The following is a 22,684-nucleotide window of genomic DNA, read 5'->3' on the forward strand; positions in this document are numbered from 1 at the left end:
TGATGAGTGCTGTTCAGTCTTGGCGGCCAGGTTAAAGGGGATGTAATTCAAGCACAACTGGTGTGGAATACTGATGTGGAAATTTCTGTGCTAATTGCCCTCTTCAGTAATTGTTAACCTGGTAATAATAGCATTGTGCCTCATTTGCGTCTGCACACAGTGTGTAGTTAATGGAGTTGTCATGAATTAGCTGTTTGTTTACATGAAGCTGTGTCGACACTCGGTTCCCAGTCAAATGGAACCACTTATTGTGCGGCGTTGTGAATCTGTAATGGGCCAGTCAGCTTTTATCTGCCGACAACTATTATGTTACATGAACACTGCTCATAAAATTTCACAGAAGCCAAAGGCTGTTAAAAGTTAGTTTTCATTGAAATATAATCCTGAAGAGCACAGAAATGTGCCTTTGCTTGCCATCATTGGCATTGGGTAACCAATATTCTCTTCACTTTTATTTTACTCAGTGAAACGAAACTTGTAATATATCACAACGTTTCCTTTGTAGCTTTTGCAGGAAACCTTGTGCCTGTTTTGCTTTAATGCTGAGCAAGCACTGCAAGATAGTCTTGAGTAACTTAAACACACTAACCCCTGTTTGTGCTCTGTGACACCTGACTTTCACAGGCTTATGTTTCCGGTGTGCCTCATCATTTTTTTTTTATTCTTTTCCTTCCTTAACTAACATGTGCTAGCCAGGAGAAGAGAGAAGTAGGTCTCTAATGTCTCAATCATCTTTTGAAACGGAAGTGAGTCCAGGAAAGGTACAACGTAAATGTTTGCATGGATGTTAAGTGCGAGCACATACATGCACACATTTCTTTGGTTGCACCTGAGTGGCATGCCCTATTAGCACCCAAATGCAATGCTTCGTTCCTTTTTTTTGTTTTTAGTGTGAAACAAGCATGGTGGATAATGTCACTGCCCGTAAAGAATGTGTGAAGTTGTCAGATAAGCTATGTGCACGTAATATAAATAACTTGACGTTTATTTATGCACACATTTTATCCAGCAGTATAAGCTGTGTAGATGTTGTGCATGCCTTAGCCTTAGCTAGATGTTGTGCTGCTTGTATTTCATGCTTCACAAATACTTAATGAGCACTGTATGCCTAATGGCATGTCGAAGGTATGTTATGCTTTTTATTGAATGGGTATCAGTGTAACAGTATATTCTTCGTGTGCAGTGACTTGCATGAGTCAACAAAAGCTTTTAGCTTCTTTACATTGACTCTTCTCTACTAGATGTCACTAGCAGTTTCAGTATAATTTTGTTGCTATGTTGAAGTCGAATATTGAGCTTTGCTTTCAGTTAGTAAAAGTCGTGGGAAATGTTTTGTAACCATTCTTGGAGGTGGGAATCTTTACTATCTATCGCAGTGCCAGAAATTGTGTTCAGCTTCTAAAAAGTACTTGTAGGTGTGCTGCTTGACAATTACTTGTGTTTCTCATTATTTCGGAGGTTACTGCAACTCATAACTGATGAAAGTTTTTCTCGATTCGGTTCCTTGTTTGCTTTCACCATTTGTAGCTTAGCTTTGTGCTTGCCATTGGGCTAGCATTGTTGCAGTGTTTGATGCTCTTGCCTTGCTTTCTGGTGGTTGGCACTGCAGACTGAAGATTCTGCTGGAATCAACCACCCTGCTACTTTCGAAGGCCCAGTACTGTTCTCCTATCGTTCCAAGACCTTGTTCACGAAAAAGAAGGTAAGATGATGAGGACACAAATATGTTCTTAAATTGTTGTGTTCTTTCTGAACTTCACCTTCTCTCCTTGTGTTCTCACCTTCATAACCTGCTTCTGCTTATGGTTCAGTTAGCTCGAACTTAACAGCCAGTGTGAGGATTCACATTTGTTGGTAGATGACCTGTGACATCCGCTTTAGGTATGCGCTGTGTTGTGTGCAGCTGCTTTTTGTTAAGTCCATGCAATTTACTAAGCTTTTATTTTCTTGTGTCTGTCTTTGCAGGCTGCCATAAAAATCTTCAACTCTGAATGGTCTGAACGGTTCTCCCTGGATGCTGTTGGAAGCTCGGGCACCGTAGTAGCCAAATCCAAGGATGGCAACTCCTACTTGGTGTGTTTGCCAGGCTCTTAACAATGATCACTAATCAAGAGCCATATAGTGGCTCTGCATTTGTGTTTTCTCAGGGAATTGCATCAGAATAGAGAAGCAGCCAAATATGCCAGTTGTCTTTATTTTTATTTTTTATGCAGTGAAATAAGAGCTTTCTTTTTTTTTCCAGCTGAGCGTTGGCATTACACTCAGCGCCACTGGTCTGACAAGAATTGTCACCTTTACACCTTACTACCTTGTCCTGAACAACTGCAAGGTATGTTTTTCATTCCGTGGATACAGTTGGTCTAATGAAATGGAAGTAATTCATTGCAGCACTAGCTGTGTCAGCCACCTTTCTTCGGCCGCCGCGGTGGCTCAGTGGTTACGGCGCTCGGCTGCTGACCCGAAAGACGCGGTTTCAATCCCGGCCGCGGCGGTTGAATTTCTTTGGAGGAGAAATTCGAGGCCCGTGTACTGTGCGATGTCAGTGCACATTAAAGAACCCCAGGTGGTCGAAATTTCCGGAGCCCTCCACTACGGCGTCTCTCATAGCCTTAGTCGCTTTGGGACGTTAAACCCCATAAACCAAACGAAACCTTTCTTCGGCGTTGAGTTGACGTCATTGTTTCATTGTTGTTAGTGTCGTCATCGTCCTGTTCGCATGCCTTGGCTGAGAGAAAAAAAGATAGACAACTTTATACATATATACAAGGTGCCACTCAGGGGCATCCGCCTTGTCCCCACTCTGTGCAAAGCAAACTCGAGCAACCAAATTCAAGCTGAAGGGATACCGCAGCTATTCTGTGTGATAGGTCAGGGGCAGTGGCAATCCTGCTTGGCATTATCATTGTGTTAATCATTTTGTGAACCAGATAGTGCTGATTTCTCGTACCCCGAGGGTAAGCGGCCGTAATTGATTAACTTGAACACACACTTTCCTTATTCCTGCGTTCATTAAAGGAGCAATTTTTAAATTTAGTTTTTTTTTTTCATTTGAGTTTTTATGTTTGACATGCTTTTAACAACACATTATACGTTAGCTCACTTCATTGACATTTAATAATGCATAAAGTTTGTTGATATCCTACTCTGGCCTGGTTGTAACTTCACCAAGTGATGCATAATTTCCCAATGAGTGTGCTGCTGTGGAATTGGATGGTGCCGTGACAGCAGCACTAATTAATTTCTGGTGCTAATTTGTACCCCTAGAGTGCCATCGAAATCAAGGAGTACACTGAAAACTCCACATGGATGAAAGTATTACCCGGAGCAGTAAGTATACGCTTTCATATTACCAAGTTAAACATGAGTGCTTCAGGTTGTAACGGCCTGGTGATGTTCTTCCTGATTTTGAACAGTGCGTGCCATTCTGGCCCAGAGAAGTGCAGAGGCTTGAGCTGTTGGCTAGATATGCTGACACCGAAGAGTGCACAGTGCCCTTCTCATGCAAGGAGAACAACACTGTCCTGCTGAAACTCTCAAACAAGGTGAGATTGTGGACCATTGATACCATAAAAACGGTGGTAGTCGGAGTGTAGGATTGAGAATGTCTTATGCCCACATGAGAAAGAGCTAGATGCCATGGGGTTGTGAACCTTTCCATCTGAGGAACGGCTCATAATGCCGCTTATGTTTCATCCACTTGCTGGGCTGTGTGGATGAATGGTGGGCACAAACGGTGGTCTCGGTGAACATGTTTTAACAATGACTGTTTTTCAAATTAGGTTTCACATGACTGCTGCTTTTTTTCCTGCAAGGAAGTCATTGTATTTGGCTTTAAACTTGATCTCGAGTCTTGCACATCAGCTAGCAGCAATGGCTAGCCATTCAGCTTTGTCTCTATTTATTTTATTTATTTATTTATACACAGTACCTACAGCGCCCTCACTGGGGCATTATTGTAGGGGGGAAACATCATAAATAAGAACAAACATCTAGTACACAATAAATTAGGCAAATGATGCGATCTACAGAGAAAATACAGAAAACCATTGTAGAAAGGCAAACATACCCTAAACACACACACACACACACACACACACACACACGCACGCACGCACGCACGCACACGCACACACGCACACACACACAAAGAAAGATACATTTTAAAATACAGCACTGCTTAAAGAATAAAGCTTTAGGAATAATCACCTTTGTAAAAGTTTCAAAAAAAGCAGCATGATACACTCGGACAAGAATTATTGCACTTATATTGACAGGTGGCTTTGCAAATCGGCCAGAAACGATGTAGGAGGAGCGGTAGCGACCCGAGAAGGGAGACAGTACCAGTCATGCACTGTTTGTGGGAAAAAACTATATTTGAATACGTTTATACGGCTATTGTACTCGCGCACCTTAAGTGGGTGGTCAGTGCGGGCGGAAATGTAGCTGGGTTCATTAATGTATTTCTCTTTTGGAATTCCAGTTTTATTATTAAGCACGTTATAAAAGAAAGAGAGTCTCAAATATTTGCGCCTGTTTTCAAGTAACGGCCATCCCAACTTCTCGCGCAAACCAGAAGAACTTTTTTGGAAATTGTAATCGGCAGACACAAACCTAGCAGCCCGTTTCTGGACGCGCTCCAGCTCCTCAATATTCAGTTTTGTATGCGGGTCCCAAACCGCGCAAGCATACTCAAGTATCGGATGTACAGTAGACATGTATAAAGTCTCCTTCAGCGTAAGGGGAGCGTCCTTAAAGTTACGTCTGAGAAAGTTTAATGTGCGGCTGGCTTTAGCAGATATGTAATTTACGTGTAGGGTCAGCTCATTACACGTCGTCGTCTTCACCACAATTGTAACAATTATCTCGTGGGCAAGTGATGGTGGAACATTACTCGGAACACAATTGCTTTATCGTAGCAACATTTGAATGGGATTTAAATGCTCTGTTGTGCTATTGATTGCGAGAAATTTGGCAAATGACTGTTTATAAGTTTCTCAAATTGCGTCAAGGCTGCCTGTAAGACATCTTTACTCATAAATAAGTGGAAGGGCATAGTGAACGTGAATACAGATGCGTTGTCAACTTTGGGTGCAACGTCAGCTTTGTGCAGCATCAACTTAGGGCTGGTCATTGTGTTTGGATCATTTCCTGCGGTCTTTTGTTCTGTGCAGAAAGGTGGCTTGTACATGACATGCCAAGTCGGCGAAAGCGCTGCTGTAGTGGGCTTCGGCGACTATGAAGATGGGCTCTCTCCCGTCTTCCTGGTGAACGAAAGCAATGTGAAGCTGACTTATTGCCAGTAGTAAGCTTATTCCACTCTTGTTCACTATTACCAGCATGGCTCACCACCATTTTCTGAACATAATGGCAAAGTAATTTTGATGATGGCGAACCATGTGGGGGCTTCTATTCATCGCATTTCTGGTTAGCTGTAATGTTGCCTGCGTCTGGCTGAAATAGGTCCTTCTGTTCCTGTCAGAAATTGCCATATGCTAAACGTTGTGATCCTGAGCATAACAAAGCATACTGCTAGCTACACCACAGATATATTTTGCTCATGCAGTTATTACAGATTTTTCATTATCTAGTTTAACTCATTTCTGTGGTGGAACCAACATGCTTAAAGGGCAACTGCAGCACTTCTTTGAGAATTTCGCGATATTCAAGGATTCAAATCTATATAGGCTGTAGGTAAAGCGTGCCAAGTGTTTTTGCACTAGCATTTAAAATAGTGACGTAATCAACGATTGAATTTTGTGCTTCTGCTCAATGCACTGGAGGTGTGCAAGAAAGTTCAGCGTGATGTCACGGAAGGTATGATTTCAAATTAGCGCTGCCGTCAGCCACACCCTGCCCTGACTCGTTAGACGCTGCCAAACAACTCTCGGCAGGGTTTGCCTTCGGTGGCGTTGCTTTTTTCCTTCAAAGCAGGTGTTTGCGCGTTGGAAATGTATACCGATACCTTCGATTATGTCATCATGCGCCTCCCACTTGGCGTTGTGCGCTGCGGAGAAGCTTGAAGGGCATCCGGATTTTAATTGGCGACTACTTCACTATTTCAAGCGCTAGCCCAAAAAGAATTCGCATGCTGTACCTGCAAGTTTCACGCATTCGACCCTCTAGAGCTCGTTGATTTCTAAAACCTATGCAGTTTCCCTTTAAGTTTAGAATTTATTTTTTACATGGACAGCTCTGTTCCTTCTCGGAGGCATTACATGTTTTCAGCCTTGTTCTTGCTTACAATCACCTCTTTTCGTTTGCTTGATAAAAGAAGTTCGTAAAAATCTTGGTGGCCACCACCTTCACACGTGATACGGATACAAGACTGGCTTGGATTGTCTCTGTGCTCATGCAGTGGCTACAGGGACATGTCTGCATACTTCCTGCCACCCAAGACTGCAGTGCACTACACCTGGGACAACCCCATGGCCAAGCGCTGCCTGCTGTGGGGCTCTGAGGACTGCATCAAGCTCAACAAGCTCGAGCTGCTCATGGTGTGTGGCTACTTCGGTGTCCCCCTTTTCCGTTCACTAATTTCTCGCAGCATTTCATTCTGTCAGGAGTGATGCTTTGTGGGGTTTAAAATTGGGGAGATAAATACGCTCTCCCCGCTTAACCGCTGCTGACACAGTTCAAAACCGCGCGGACCCCACTCCATGGTTGCGAGCGTTACCGAGCGCTCGCCGACCACGGCGGGCCTTGCTCTGCGGGAGCAAAGGAACGACACACTGGCTGACACAAACAAGGCATTTATTGCTATAACAACAATAACGCCAGCTAGCAACAAAATACACTGAGGAATCGAGGATGTCCGACTCACCAGCACGGTTACGAGCGAACGTTCGCCCACGGTAGGGCAAGAGGGAAGCTCCGAGGCCAGACGGGACGAGCTGAGGGGAACATGTTTCCGCACGAGGTCGCCCGCGGCGAAGAGCGGAGCGGCTCGCGAAACGTCCGCGAGTTTCCCGGTCCCAAGGAGAAGAGACCCGGCTATCCCCCGCGTGCGCGCAGCAAAACGCCATCCGTGGCGCTGGTGTCGCTGCGACGCGAGCGCCCTCCCCTGTTAGTTAAAAGTAACCCAACCGAGAAGAGTGCCTTGTGGGGGAGCTAACCACAGGGAACTAGTGCGTTGCTGGAAAGCGAACGCAGGGGACGAAGGCGTCCCCAAATCTTCAACGGCATCCTGGGCTTCTTTTACGAGCGCCTGGCGTGGTTTGTAGGTGGCAGTAGTAGTGAATTCACTTGGTTTCTAAAGTCATTTGCCTTCTATACGGAGTGGGAATCCTGCAGCAATGCAGTAAACAAATGTACAAATGTAGTGTTGCGAACATTGATGATGATTCACGCTTTCATCCACTCATTGTTTAAGTCATTGTAAGTTCTAGTACAGTCAGCAGTTGGTACGAAACTACGTAATCATATCACGTGGATACCATGAATGGATAATGAGATTAAGGAAATACCAGTAGGGAAACAGTTCAGACATAAACCACATTTTCACAGAGGCTTCTCACAACAGCATGTGCTGTTGTGTGAGCTGTACGTAATTTGTGTCTTGCTTTTGTTTTAAATTATACTACGTGTCAGGGTCGCATGTACGCCTGCTAAAAAAAAGAAAATACCGCTCCTCGCTCATATTAAACCATATTTCCACTCCATACGATGGCTCTGTGTACGCCTTTCATTATCCTGGGTATTATTTCACAAGGGAAATATATACCTTACAAACGTCAACCAACATCATCAACAGCATTGTTAGTTAAGATACAAGTGCAGTCAGTTGAGGACAAGACTGGGTACTCCCTTGATTTTGCTTGTGGTTTTACATTTGGCCTTTGGTGTGTAATGACTCTCACCTCTGAATATGTCGCTACACACAAAAAGGGAAATTTTCCTGAGTGTTATTTATTTCCACCTGTAACGTTTGCTCATCTCTGACAAAATGCACATGTGCTCGCAGGATGACTGTGACCAGATCCAGCTCAAGGACGAGCGGAAACTGTTCTGGATTGCGTTCCTGAACGGCAGGCAGAGAACAGTTCTGTTCACAGAAGACTCTGCCTTGGTCTTCAAGATACAGGAGGTCAGCGTTTTAATTCCAGCGATGCATATCTCTTTTGTATGCACTGATAAGGATGTCTATGTAGCCCTTTGCACTAACGGTTGTCTATTTGTCCTTGGTTAACCTATAATGTAATTGCCTAGATGCAAGAAAATAAGGTAAAAAAACATATGCCCTTTCAGACGATTATCTTGGGCCCTTAAAATCCTTGGAATTTGCACACCTTGTAACGCTTCGGGTGCAATTTGAAGGCAATGGTATATACCTGATGTGACCAGTATGCTTACTTTCTTATGGCAAATAATGCGACAGGAGATGACGTTCTAATCCTGCGGGGCATCCCTTACAGTTTCCAGCACAGTAGCCTCTGCAATGTATATACTTATATTTAATGCAAAGGAAGGAAGGAATGTATAAGGTGAGAACTTCTCTGTCATGCCTTAAAGGTGCACTGAAGAGGAATCTGAACTTGTCTTTTTGCCGCGGGAACTCGATCTACACGTTCCTAGCATTCTTTGAAACTGCAACTTATTGCCCTGTGTGGCCGATTTCCCAAATTAAATCGAATTAACGGCCGGCTCCCGCCCTTTTTTTTTAATTCTGCCTCGTACGGTGGGCGGAGTCGACCAACGCGTGGAGTGCCTTTCACCCAGTCCCGTGGCGGCTTGCCGCTCTGCCATCGGCGGAGTAATACGTAGTAGTCCGTAGTAGCAAATAGTCCGCGCGTATTTTTATTTCTGTGGGCTTATTTTGCGACTATATTATCTGCGAGGGAAACTATTTATTCATGGAAACCTAAAAAACAAAATAAAGCGAAAGCAAAGCCTCCACGGAGCTGGCTGAAAGGAACTTCACGCGTTGGTCGACTCCGCCCATCGTACGAGGCAGAATTAAAAAAAAGGGGCGGGAGCCGGACGTTAATTCGATTTAATTAGGGAAATCGGCCATACAGGGCAATAAGTTGCAGTTTCTAAGAATGCTAGGAACGTGTAGATCTAGTTCCCGCGGCAAAAAGACAAGTTCAGAATCCTCTTCAGTGCACCTTTAAACTTTTTTCTGCTGGCATGGCTTTGCTGAAGCAGTCTTGTTTGTGTGGCATCCTGGTTTGTTGGATTTGTTTGCTGACCTGCTGATTTTTATCTGACTTTGTAGTCTGGAGCATTGGAGCGGAACATCTACGATGTGGTGCTCAACCTCCAGGCCGTTGGGATCTCCCTGGTTACTGCCCAGCCCAGGAGAGAGATCGTCTACATCTCTGTCACAGGGTCAGTTCTGATTTCAAATGCATTTGCTTGGCTAACATGTTATTGCACTCTGTTCTTTTTTCCTGGTAAGTATATGTGATGTAGCCAACACGCATAGCTAATCAGTGATAATTTTAAATTGCAATGATCATCTTATTTTTGAGAGCGACAGCCTTCTACATTTGTATGGGCTTACCTGGCTCTGTGTACTTTTTTTTCAGTTATTGTTAACTCTCTATGTAATGTCCACATACGAATCCCAGCAGACGTAGCCTGTCTGAATGGCCTCTTAGACAAAGAAAAATGGATATGTGATCCTTCAGTGTTCTACTTTTTGTTGAAAAGAAAACAGTATTTTAACTTGTCTGAAATATCTCATTGCAGAACCATGTTATCTGTGAATCTTTAATGTTTCCTTACGTTTAACAATATTTGCGCTGCTATATTTACAGCAAAAAAATATAACCGCCACTAATTTATAGCTATGCATCTTCATGACAGCTTTCAGAGCTAGTTTTAGTTAGTCGGTCCAAAGAAGCATGTTATGTACTTAAAAGCAATGATCTTCCAAGGCACTTGGTTCAAACAGCTTACGCTGTCCAATTGTACGAATAGACTTGAATGAACGAGGTTGTATTGTATGCAGGAAGAAAGCAAGTCTGAGCTCGTCCTGTTTGCTTCTCTCCTGTGCCCTGTCCCCTGCTTAGTTTTATGTTTTGTAATCATGTCATACCAACTAGCCCCTCACCGCTTACTCCTGGCATGAAACCTGTTTGCAGAAAAATGAGTATGTGTGTTCCAGAAGAGGGTTACACTTCATACAATAATTGTTGCTTTTCTCTCTCCACGCAGTTGGTTATCATCAAAGATGTATCAAAGAGTATAGCAAATAAAGTAACTGATTTAGAGTATCTACTAATTTCTGAGAGACCTGATGTATTGATGTTGACTGAGACATGGTTACATAGCGCAATTAATGACAGTAGTATTTTTCCTCCTGACTACAAGGTGTTTAGATGCGACAGAGATTCCAGAGGTGGTGGCGTGGCTATTATTGTGAAAAGCACTATAAACGCAGTCGCCCTTGATTGCAATGTCTCTGAAACGGTCTGGTGCAAGATCAGCTGTGCAAACATGTGGTATATGTTAGGGACTGTGTACAGACCACCAGCCACTCCGCCAGAATTTTTGGATGGCTTGAATGTATTTCTTAACTCCCATGTAAATGAAAACACAAGACTAATAATGGCTGGTGACTTTAATTTGCCGCATATTAACTGGGAAAGTCTATCAACGGGTAATACAGAAATAAGGAGCGCCAATAAAATGATGCAGATCATGTTTTCACATAATCTTAAGCAAATAGTTAAAGACTTCACAAGAGTTACACCAAAGTCCCAGTCATTGTTGGACTTGGTTTTCATATCCGGTAGAATACCAGACTATACTGTATCAGTTGAGAATGGTTTATCAGATCATAAGATGGTTTGCTTGAATGTACCGCTGCACACAAGAATCTGTAAGAAACCATATGTCGTGATGCATGTTAAGGATTATGGCCGTGCGAATGACACGTCCATCCTAGACGTTCTGGAAGAAAGCTTTAATGAATTTGAAATAGCATCCAACCGCGAAAGTGTAGAAGAACTATGGGACCGACTTAAAGGCATAATCAAATATTGCATAGATCATTTTGTCCCCACACGTATAAGGAAATCACAGCAAAAAAATCCATGGGTAACTAGGAGCATCATACACCTTAAGCGTAAGATAAAAAGGTTAAGGAAGAAAAAAAGCAGGGCAACAGAACTTTCAATAACCAAACAAATGCTAAAATCTGCATTGGTGGAGTCAAAGAAAACGTTCTTCAATAAAACGCTTACAAACTTCCTTAAAAGCTCGCCACAAAAGTTTTGGCGATATTTCGCAGATAGAAAGAATGAAATAGAACAGATAGTGGATGGCGACGCAGTCGTGACAGAAAAGAAAGATATTGCAAACGTATTTAATCATTTTTTCCAATCAGTTTTCACGAAGGATAGATGTGACAGTGACGGTGATCCTTTAGTCTGCGCAATACAATACCCAATGGAAGACCTACGCATTACAAGGGAGGGCGTGTTCCAGCATTTGCTTAGGTTGGATGCAAAAAAATCGTGTGGCCCAGATGAAATACCAACGGTATTTCTTCAACGGTACGCTGAATGGATGTCGTATTATTTGCAGCTTTTATTCGAAAAATCTTTGCGGGATCATTCAGTACCTCAGGACTGGCGCGATGCCACCGTTGTTCCGATATTTAAAAGTGGCAATAGGCTATGTGTAAACAACTACAGACCGGTCTCGCTCACTTCTGTGTGCTGTAAAGTCCTAGAGCATGCAGTAGCAAAACATATTCTGTATTTTTTAGAAAAAAACGATTTATTATGCCCAGTTCAGCACGGTTTCCGATCTGGCCTTTCGACGGTGACACAGCTAATCGAAACTGTACATGACCTTTGTACAGCTACAGATGAATGCCAACAGGTAGATGTTGTATGTATAGACTTTGCGAAGGCATTCGATAAAGTTGCACATCATAAACTACTTTCCAAATTGAGGAGCCTAGGAATTAGTGAAAATGTAGTATTGTGGATTCAGGCATATTTAAAAAACCGTTATCAAAGGGTCAGAATCGGGAAAAGTGAGTCGGGGAAGTGTGAAGTTGTGTCTGGAGTGCCGCAGGGGTCTGTTTTAGGCCCACTTTTGTTTTTATTGTATATTAATGATATTTCGTGTAATATTAACCCACCTGTAAAAATTAAACTATTCGCCGATGATTGTCTAATTTACACGCGTGTAGCCTGCACGGAAGATCAGATCAAACTAAATAAATGCCTACAATCATTAAACTCGTGGTGCCAAAGATGGGGTATGGTAATTAACTACAATAAATCTACATACACTCACGTAACTAAAAAACAGAACGTTATCAGATTTGAATATAATATTGGAGAAAATACCTTGGTCGAGGTGCAGAGTTTCCGGTACTTAGGGGTGACAGTGACGCATAATCTAGACTGGCGTATTCATATTGAGAATATCTATTCAAAAGCGTACCAGAAGCTTTGCTTTCTTAGGAGAAAACTTCCAAACGCAACTAGAGAAATTAAGTTAGTCGCCTACAAAACGTTTATACGACCAGTTCTGGAATATGCGAATGCTGTGTGGAGCCCTCACCAAAAATGCTTAAAAAAGAAGGTAGAAAGAGTACAGCGGATTTCAGCACGTTTTATATGTTCAAAGTATCGCCGTACTGACTCGGTTACAAAGATGATGCAGCAGTGTGAACTGGAAACGCTGGAAATTAGAAGAATAAAACATAGACTCAAACTTTTTTTCCAGATAATGCAAGGGACATTAAAAATAAATAAAGAACATTATGTGAAAGCACCTCTAAAACGTGGTTCCCGGAAAAACCACAGCAAGGTACTACAGCCTATTAACACACGTACGGATGTGTACCGGTATTCTTTCTTCCCTGATGTAATTGAAATGTGGAACAGATTGCCAAGTGATGTTGTGGAGAGTATGAACGTTCAACAATTTGAGCTAGGTGTTGATATATTTTTGAGAAATGGTGCACAAATTTTGAACTCTGACTCATGATTGCTCATTTATGTATTTGTTTTTGTTCCCTCCCTGTAACGACCCTCATTTGAGGGTTAACAGTATGACCAAATAAAAAAATAAATAAATAATTTCATTTTCTGACGCTGTTAAAAATGTGCACCCAACAGGACACGGAGACAAGGGTGCACAGAGGACGGGCATTACTAACAACTGCAAAGTATTTACAAACATATGCCACAGCAGAACTAAGCGTGCCTGTGCAGCTCCTTATAGAAAGTGAAATCATATTAACAGCAAGTGAACTATGTTGGTCAAATGTTTAGGGGAATCCCCCAAGGTGGAGTAGATTTGTAATAAGGGAGTAATTACTCATTGGCATCCACCCGAGCGCAGCTATACGGCTACAAAGGAAAGCTATACAGCTTTCTCAGAAACTTCGTGGTTAAAGAAAAAAAAAAAACAGTTCCCACTTCGAGTTATTGATCAGTTCGCTCTCGCCCTACCACAAGCTTGCCGTCCTGGTTAGCTCAACTGGTAGAGCGACTGGTCCGGTGAAGCGGTGTTCCTGGGTTCGAACCCCGGACCAGGACGAATTTTTCTTTAACTACGAAGTTTCTGAGAAAGCTGTATAGCTTTCCTTTGTAGCTGTATGGCTGTGCTCGGGTGGATGCCAATGAGTATATTACTCCCTTATTACAAGTGAATTATGCAGTTGTGAGATGATATATGGTGCAATGTGATGGATCATTTTTACCATCCTTTTCATGTTTCAGTGTGTCTGGCGCATGATAGCCTTAGTTGCTTATATGCCATTAAACACAACTTTTCATGTTGCAGCTCTGAGGGTGGCCTTCCATTTTTTTATTTCTGTTTTCTTGGTTGTGAGGAACTGCGCAGGGGCGCTCTGTTTCTGAACTGAACAAACTTCACAGTAGTTAGTACTGTAAAACCTTGTTAATTCGCACTGCAGAGAAGTGGGAAAAATTTCCAAATTATCAAATTGCCCCAAAAAACTGCTGAAACCATTCATATGGGAGTAAAGTTTATTTGATGAAAACCAAGGCTACAGTCATCTCCTTTCAAGGTGAAAACTACGTGGCAACGGCGGTTTTGCTCAGTACCATCAAATGCTTCACTTTTTGCATGCTGACAGTATCAGAAGCAGAACTGCTGCATAATGGTAAAGGTCTCTGCGGCTTCTTTCAGTGCGCGATGTGGCAGCGCCAGAGCTTTTTCGCTTGTAGGGCCACATGTGAGGAGGTTTTACCACACAAACTGCAAACAGTATGTGATGAGTATGGAGTTTCGGTGCAGCGGAATAATGGAAGTACCACAGGGAAGTGCTTATTTGCACTGGAGTGGTAAGATTCTTTCAAAATACAAAAGCAAAAACGAATAATGCTCAGGCCATCATACGATGTGATGCGACAAATCTTCGTTAACATTGTTTGTTGCACATTTCGCTTCTGCAATGATTGCCTTCCCCTTATGACTTTGAATTGTATTTTGGCGTCGCTTTTTTATTCCAGTGCTGCGTGGGCTTCTCGTGGGTGGAGGCATCTGGAGGGTGGAAGTGAGTGGATGAGTGATGGGTGGAGCTTGAGTAGGGTGGAGGTCGATTGGTTGGTGGTGGCTTCTGAACGATGGAGGTGATTGAAGGGGAAAGGTTGGTGAAGTAGGTGGTTAGTGGTGGGTGAAGCTTCTCGAAGGTGGAGGTGGGTTGATTGGTTGTGGTTGGAGATTAGTGGAGGGCAAAGGTGGGTGGGTAGTGGGCAGAGGATTCTTGGAAAGTGGCAGAGGCATCACACAATACCAGATGGGCAGATCTTGCGAATGTGAGAGTAGCAATGCCAACACATCAAAAGACCAATCATCATCCTAAACATCGTGCAGCTGTGGGATCAGCTGCTGGCAGGCTGATATGTGTGGCCTAAAGCCGCCAGTTTCCACGGACTGGCAGCAAAGCCCCCAAAAACGAAACTATGCAGCGAGACACTCGGCCTATCGAGGGAGGCCTGCCGATCGTCAACATGCCTGCTGTAGCGTGCATCAGAGGGGTGCAGTAGACAGTTTAATATCCAGCTCAGGCCTGAGGATCAATATTTGAACGATGTCGAAAAGGTCATGCCTCGAAACAGTGCTGCTTCGGGAGCTCATTTGAATCAACTGATGTCATCTCCAGACATCCCAATAAACGATTTTCCGACACCGCAGACTTACATAGGCATTTGATGGGATTCCGGAGATAGTCAGATTGCCTCGAATTAAAAAATGAACAAGATCTAATTACCAAGGTTTTGCTGTATGTAGTGCCTGCCCTTTCTGCCCTCTTGTCTTCATGCCCTGTTTGTTATCCTTCCGTTGCTTTAGTATGTGTGAAGAACTGGCCCGAAATTCTGCCCTTCTTTTGTAACGCAGCTCGGGAGTAAAATGGGAGTCCAAAAAAGAGAGCAAGACCTACTTCAAGGCCGTGAATGCCAAGCAGGCGAGCCAGCTGGAAACGCAGTACCAGCGCTACAGCAATCTGCGCCGGATGGATAGAGACCCAGCCTCTGTTCTCATGGTCAACGGCTACGAGGTGAGCGATGGCAGACAGTTCATGCGGTTGTTCCTTACAGCATAGCTGTTAATATTCTATGAACATAGTGTCTACGAAAAGGTCTACGAAAAGAACATAAACGTTTTGAAAATGACTTCTGTTGTATTTCCAATGTCTTCTCAACTTTAGTATCAACCAGAGGAGCTGGTTCCGGCATATCAAGCCCTCTCTCCATTACCCTCTTTTGCCCTCTCCCATTTGCTAGCCTTTGCGTGTGCTGTGCAAGTTCAGCAATAATGGGAGAGAGCACCCCATAATTAGCTGTTTATATAATTGGAAAGGGGAATATTCGTCACCTTTCTCTTTTTTCATGAGGCAGTGCTTTATAGGAAAACATCTGCCAGCCACACCAGCTGTGCACTAAGACCTAAGCCACCAGTCCCCATATCTGGAGCCACTTTATCGCAAGTAAATGAACAGAGGTGTCAGATGTGGTCACATTGTTAAATGAATAATATGACTGGCATTGAAAATAGGAGCCACTGGTATTGGGGCCAGTGTGCAACTGGCTTGGAGCATTTACAACAGTGGAGAGCCTTGTACTTAACGATTCCTCCCTCCTCTGTCTCTCCTCCTCCATCCATGCATTCTTCCTGTGTGTTGAAAACAAGACATTCTTAATTCGGACGTTGCTGCGCTTCTCAGGTGGACTTCAAGCAGATGAAGGTCCTCTCAAGTCCCCGAAGAGATCTGCGGCGCCTCGCCAGGCCCGGAATTTGGGCGACGTACAAGCAGTCTCAGCACCAAACCATGATTCACGCCAAGCTTCACTTGCTTCAGGTAACTGAGTATTGCACATATTGCACAGCTTAATACTGTGGCACACCGTAGCATATAACATAGTATACATACGTACGTACATACATATACATACGCACGCACGCACGCACGCACACACACACACACACATACATAGTATAGTATAGTATAGTGGAGTATAGTATAGTATAGTATAGTATAGTATAGTATAGTATAGTATAGTATAGTACAGTATAGTACAGTATAGTACACTATAGTACAGTATAGTATAGTATAGTATAGTATACAACAGCTGTATCTTACCGGTACTCACCTATGGGGCAGAAATGTGGAGGCTAACAAAGAGGGTTCAGCTTAAGTTAAGAACAACGCAGCGAGCTATGGAAAGAAAAATGATAGGTCTAACGTTAAGAGATCGGAAGCGGGCGGAGTGGGTGAGAGAACAAACGTGGGTTAATGACATCCTAGTTGAAATCAAGAGGAAGAAGTGGGCTTGGGCAGGGCATGTGATGCGAAGGCAAGATAGCCGCTGGTCCTTAAGAGTAATGGAGTGGATACCAAGAGAAGGCAAGCATAGCAGGGGACCGCAGGAAGTTAGGTGGGAGGATGAGATTAAGAAGTTTGCGGGGATACGGTGATCGCAACTGGCGAAGGACAGGGTTATTTGGAGAAATATGGGAGAGGCCTTTGCCCTGCAGTGTGCGTAGTCAGGCTGATGATGATGATGATGATGACACCATAGCATGCTTGGCTAGGAGCAGCAGGCAGGGTTTGGTTGATGGAGTGAAGGCTTTTGAAGTAAAGATGCTCTTGAGCTGTGGCATGAGTTCATAATGCGTGCACTGTAACATAGGGAGCTTCTTCTCAGCTGTGCAGGATTGCTGTAAGCGTGTTCACCGCTGATGAATCAGACTATGGTGATCTCGTTTTGTATGTAGCTTGTGGTTCTTACTTGTCAAATCCTGGCCAAATCCTGGAATTTTTGCAGGCGGATACTGCACCCGCATCTTCAGTCGAAAGCTGAAAATAGCATTAATTGCAGTAAATTATTTCTTCTTTTTTTTTTTAGATTTCCTTTTTTTTTTGCATGCTGTGCAAAACTGGCAAAGGCTCCAATGTAGGTGAGTACAACAAAAGTTGTAGCTCAGTGCTGACACTTGGCAGCTTAGGTGTATTCCGTGCTAGGGCTGAAGAAGGACAATACTGCATTGGACCCTTTCCCAGTTTTGTATGGCATGCAGAAAAAGAAATCTAAAAAAAATATATACTGCAATCAGTGCTGTCTTCAGTTTTCCTTTGAAGATTTTGATGCCGTAGTTAATGTGAATCTTATTATGCTGACGATCACTCTCTTTTGACAAGTAAAGGGAGTTACAGTGAGATATTAACAAAAACAACTCATTAGCAACATTTTTGTTTTTTGCTACCTTCCATCATTTGATCGCAGATCGACAACCAGATTGCCGACTGCACTTTCCCTGTGATCCTGACACCTGTCACGATCAGGAGATCATTTGGAGAGGGCATGAGTGAGTCTTTTCTCAGAGATATTTCTATTTGAACTTTTTAACTTCTAGAACAAAACAAATTTAGCCTTCCTTTGCAATGTGCTTCAAACAGACTTTTGGTATTACGGTCAATGCACATTAAAGAACCCCAGGTGGTCGAAATTTCCGGAGCCCTTCACTACGGCATCCCTCGTAGCCCGAGTCGCTTTGGGATGTTAAACCCCAGTAAACCAAACCAATAAACCAAACTTTTGGTATTATGATGTTTTGATGCACCTCATGCACATATTGGAAGCCTTTGTGACAAGCCAAAGGACAAAGACATTTGATCGAGGCAGATTTACCACTTGCACATGTCTTTTACATACAAATACATGCGTAAATGAAGTGACAGCAAGTTAACAGCAGGCAAGTGCAGCACACCGCTGCTGTGCCTTCCATTGAACCACTTCGAAACCTGCAAATGATGTCTCCCTTATCAATAATGTTCTCAGTGCACAAAGCACACTAAGGACAGTGCCCTTTGCAGGTTAACATCAGAATAGTGCCATAGCCCCAGGTGTTTCCACCTCGGTAAATGTTAGTCTCGGAGACCATTTTTATACTACTTACTCTGACGTTTGCAGTATTTCTGTTTGCCTCAAGTTTCTGAAGAGATGACTGAAACTGGTCTCTCTTTGTTGGTAGTTCCCAAGCCCTTCTTCGAGACCAGTGTGATAATGCGACAATTTGACTACTCGCAAGTCCGCCAGTTCAAGTAAGTGTGTTGAATGATTCATCTTTATCATGCTCTTTATAGATGTTTTCAGAAAAGTGCTATGTTACCACCTCACTCTCATGGGGTGTCGTTACCTCCATTGGTGTCGTTACCTCCATTGGTGTCGTTGCCTCCAGTGGTGTCGTTGCCTCCAGTGGTGTCGTTACCTCCAGTGGTGTCGTTACCTCCAGTGGTGTCGTTACCTCCAGTGGTGTCGTTACCTCCAGTGGTGTCGTTACCTCCTGTGAAAAGCCAGATCATCTTCCTAGAAACACCTTATAGGTTCTTAGTCTGTAGACTCCCATTATAGAACTGCTGGCTTGTATTTTTATAAGACTGTGGTGCTGCTGTTGTCTGCCATAGCATGCAGGAGAGTGGAGCACATTGCTAATTCTTCGCTGTATGAATGCCTTTTTTTTCCTTCAGGTACTTCAAGGTTTTGGTCCAGGAATTCCATGCCAGGGTCGACCAGTGCTTTGTCAATGCCATCGGTTCATTCCTAACCCTTAATGAGAAAGAAGCCAACCACGTAAGTTTTGAAGTCTTCTTAGTGTTTGTGACCTGACTTGTTGTGGTTTGGAATGAACTTTGCTTATGAAGCACATTTTTATCAATCACCAATATATATTTTTTGTTTCTGTATGTTTTGAAGGAGGAGCTGATTGAGAAAGACAGGGTGTTGACCAGGGGTGACCTGAAGGAAATTGCCGAGCAGTTCTCGGAACAGGGCGCCAAGGACTTCTTCGATATGCTCCACTTTTCACCAATCAAGGTATAACCCTTTGGCAGCACTTTGCGCAGCATGTAACAGCCAGGACAGTTTTAGAATAGATAATTCTAGGAAGTCCGTGAGTAATTGTGTGCTTGTTTTGTTTTTTGATAATTTTTCACTGTTCTGACACGAGGAAGCTCATCTCGTTCAGCTGACCTTTATGTGGCTGTTACTTTTAAGCTGCTACCACTCCATCTGCGGTCTGCTCATGCGCTTGCATTTGTGTGTTTCAGCTTCACCTGAGTTTCTCGCTTTCGGCCGACAGCAAGGGCAGTGGCGGAAGCCTCTTCAACCTTCTGCTGCAGAGCTTTGGAGTTACCTTTACAGAAATCCAAGACGCCGTTCTCAAGTGAGTGATGTAGAAAATATTTCAAATTTTGAAGAGTTTTTGTTTCTGTCGCGTAATGCTACGTTTTTCACAGAGAGGCCTAAAATAGAGGCCTAGAGGTAGAGAGCTGATCAGTGTCCCACTTGACTCGTGCATTGTTGTGGAAACTGCACTAATGCGTGCTCTAGACCACGGAGCAGTCATCGTATACACAACATATCTGATAACAAGGGGTAGTCTGACATATGTAGGATCTGTTACTGTGTAGTAGCAGATGTATTGTGTTCGCGGAAGTTTTTTAGCACGATATATCTGCTACTAAACAGTAGTTCCTCAATTTCGACAGCTCTCTCATGTCATGTCTGCTGAAAAACATCATAAAACAGTCTCGTCATGCTGTGCATTTGCAGCATCACTTTTTTGTGGTCTAGAGAGCAGTCAACAAGGCCGCAGTAGTGTGTGGAGTACCGAAAGCGCCTGTGCGTTGGTACACGTGCACTCTTGATTGAAAGATGTGCTTTGTGTAGTTCTCAAACACTGCTTGGTTTTAATGGGTGGAAGTGTCCAGCATGTGTGTTTCATGCTTGAATTTTAGTGCCTGGCCTTGAAGATATGAATACCAGTCTGACACCACCGTGCCTTCTTCTCTTAACTAGGCTGGACTACTTTGAGAAGAGCAACACCTATTTGACGATGCACCAGCTGACGAATGAGGCATCCTCCCACTACTTCCGTCAGGTAACGAAGCTTGTGCAAGGAATAACCACAGTCGAAGGCGCCTTCTGAGTTATTATTGAAAGGTTTCAGGGTCACAAACACTGCCGCGGTCTAAGTAGATTTATGCCTTGTCTTTCTCTTGAATTTGACATGAATGCCTCCGTTATGACTCGATGGCTGTTAATGAGTATCTGGGTAAAGGTGAATCATTTCCCTTTTAGTCTGGGCGTGCAATGCCCGCAGTTAGTGCTGTTTGCATCGATCAGTGTTGACTTGATGAGCAGATACGCCATGTTACTGCTGTCCTCTCTCCATGGCTTAAGACGGTTAGGTTTGGGTGGTGGTTCACAGTATGACTAGCAGTGAGTAAAAAAACAAGGTACCAACAGAGGAACAGCAGGGGCACTGTGCTGACTTCCAATAAATAATCAGTGTTCTGCACATGCGTATTGTGGCGCACCCAAATCATCTGTGTCTAAAATGGCAATTGAGGAGGGGGGGGGGGAAAGAAAACTAATGCTTGAGGAAATCGTTACTTGTCTTTCATATCCTAGTTTCCTTTTCTTTCTTTTCTTTGATTATTGTCTTTGGCAGAGTTGACATGGGTGTACCACTGGGTCTTCACAGAATTAAGGCTCTCCTTTTGGTTGAATATGTCTGTGGGTGCATTGAGTAAACTTGTGCCTGCCCGAAATTGTCTGTTTTTGCCTTTCTGGAGCACTTAAATAATTTCAAACTTGACGAATCTGGAGGGTTTGCTAGCTAGTGGAAATTATCACCATGAGCGACTTCAACTACAAGGTCCAGTTCCCTGTGTCTGCAATTTTATAATAGCCTTTGTATGTACTCAATTTTTATTATTTACCAGTGTTTTCTTGCTTGTGATACTATTTGTTTTATTACTGACATTCATGCAGGAGATCCCAGTACAGTCACTGACTGCGGCTGTTCTCACCAATTCCACGCTTCAATAGGACTCATTCAGATTCTGCACTGATGTTCTGCCTATCGCATTTTTAGTGTCATTTTGTGCTTATGTAAAGCTGGCAGAGACTGCGACGCAGGCCACATCTTTTCTTCTCTTCCTTCCTTCTCTGTCTCTCCGATCTGCACACAGCAGTGACAGGGGCCTACTTGGTGCAGTCCATGGATCTGTGCACTTTCTTCACTTTCGTCTAGCCACTTACTGCAACAAAGCTAGCATGCTTGATCTTTGTGAGACAGGTTTCTTGCACTACTGTGCCTTTATGCTAGACTTGTTATTACGATTAAGTACTCAGTTATTGTGCCACTGTGCCCTTATGCTGGACTTGTTATTACGATCAAGCACTCAGTTATTGTGCCACTGTGCCCTTATGCTGGACTTGTTATTACGATCAAGTACTCAGTTATTGTGCCACTGTGCCTTTATGCTGGACTTGTTATTACGATTAAGTACTCAGTTTTTGGAGTACAATTTGTGCGTGAAATAAAAATTAAGGGCTTATATTTCTAAAATTATATATATATCAGTAAAGTGGAAATTCCAGAATCTGCTCATCTTGAAACTTCATCTACTGTGAAAGGTTTCTTCATTTTCCTTTGGAATTTACGAGGGTGTATTGTACCATTGCTATCAGTCGTACCGAGTTTGAGAAGCAAAAGCGACATTGTGATGAAAAAAACGTTTATGAAATGATTTATTCTTCACTGGTGCTTCATTGTTATGCTGTATTACAAAGATGCCGATAGGATTTTGGGGTCGCTGCTCCTTCATTTGTCCTTGGAACTTGTGCGCAGACACTTCACTGGTGCTTCATTGTTATGCTGTATTACAAAGATGCCGATAGGATTTTGGGGTCGCTGCTCCTTCATTTGTCCTTGGAACTTGTGCGCAGACACTGAAGCAGATCTACGTGGTGGTGCTGGGACTGGATGTGATCGGCAACCCTGTGGGCCTGCTGACCGGATTCACGACGGGCGTCGGAGACTTCTTCTATGAGCCACTGCAGGGAGCCATCCAGGGGCCGGAGGAGTTCGCCGAGGGTCTGGCCACGGGGGTTCGAAGCCTCATCGGTCACACCGTCGGTGAGCAAGCGCACTCTGCATTTTGCTTACCCTAAGTGTGTAAAAGCAGTTGATCATTTGCGTCAGTGTTCTGACCAAATGCAGTGCAGTGCTTTACCGGCAGTGATTGTGTAGTACATCCTGCACTGCACAATTACACGATGTGATTAAATACATCCTGCGCTTCACCACCGGGGTGGCTCAGTGGTTACGGCGCTCGGCGCCCTGACCCGAAAGGCGTGGATTCGATGCCGGCCGTGGCGCTCGAATTTCGATGGAG

At 43.6% G+C, this 22,684-nt stretch overlaps 1 protein-coding gene across 6 annotated transcripts in view; it reads left to right on the forward strand.

Annotated features, from left to right (window-relative positions):
- Positions 1–22,684, forward strand: part of Vps13 (vacuolar protein sorting 13C) — a 103,445-nt gene that overhangs the window by 71,969 nt on the left and 8,792 nt on the right. For 2 of the 6 annotated variants that reach the window (XM_089548304.1, XM_089548308.1), the window contains 19 exons: positions 693–761; positions 1,610–1,702; positions 1,966–2,073; positions 2,243–2,329; positions 3,265–3,327; positions 3,414–3,542; positions 5,172–5,302; positions 6,356–6,494; positions 7,961–8,083; positions 9,215–9,327; positions 15,337–15,496; positions 16,163–16,297; positions 17,724–17,805; positions 18,472–18,541; positions 18,968–19,070; positions 19,194–19,313; positions 19,547–19,662; positions 20,298–20,379; positions 22,236–22,425. In XM_089548304.1, coding sequence (XP_089404430.1) covers positions 693–761; positions 1,610–1,702; positions 1,966–2,073; positions 2,243–2,329; positions 3,265–3,327; positions 3,414–3,542; positions 5,172–5,302; positions 6,356–6,494; positions 7,961–8,083; positions 9,215–9,327; positions 15,337–15,496; positions 16,163–16,297; positions 17,724–17,805; positions 18,472–18,541; positions 18,968–19,070; positions 19,194–19,313; positions 19,547–19,662; positions 20,298–20,379; positions 22,236–22,425 — 2,113 coding nt within the window. The remainder of the gene's footprint in view (positions 1–692; positions 762–1,609; positions 1,703–1,965; positions 2,074–2,242; positions 2,330–3,264; positions 3,328–3,413; positions 3,543–5,171; positions 5,303–6,355; positions 6,495–7,960; positions 8,084–9,214; positions 9,328–15,336; positions 15,497–16,162; positions 16,298–17,723; positions 17,806–18,471; positions 18,542–18,967; positions 19,071–19,193; positions 19,314–19,546; positions 19,663–20,297; positions 20,380–22,235; positions 22,426–22,684) is intronic. The other 4 variants (XM_089548306.1, XM_089548309.1, XM_089548307.1 and 1 more) reach the window with 2 other exon arrangements.

Source organism: Amblyomma mixtum, chromosome 6 (genome assembly GCF_055824585.1).
Source record: "Amblyomma mixtum isolate Tamu chromosome 6, ASM5582458v1, whole genome shotgun sequence".
In the NCBI taxonomy this organism is placed as follows: domain Eukaryota; kingdom Metazoa; phylum Arthropoda; class Arachnida; order Ixodida; family Ixodidae; genus Amblyomma; species Amblyomma mixtum.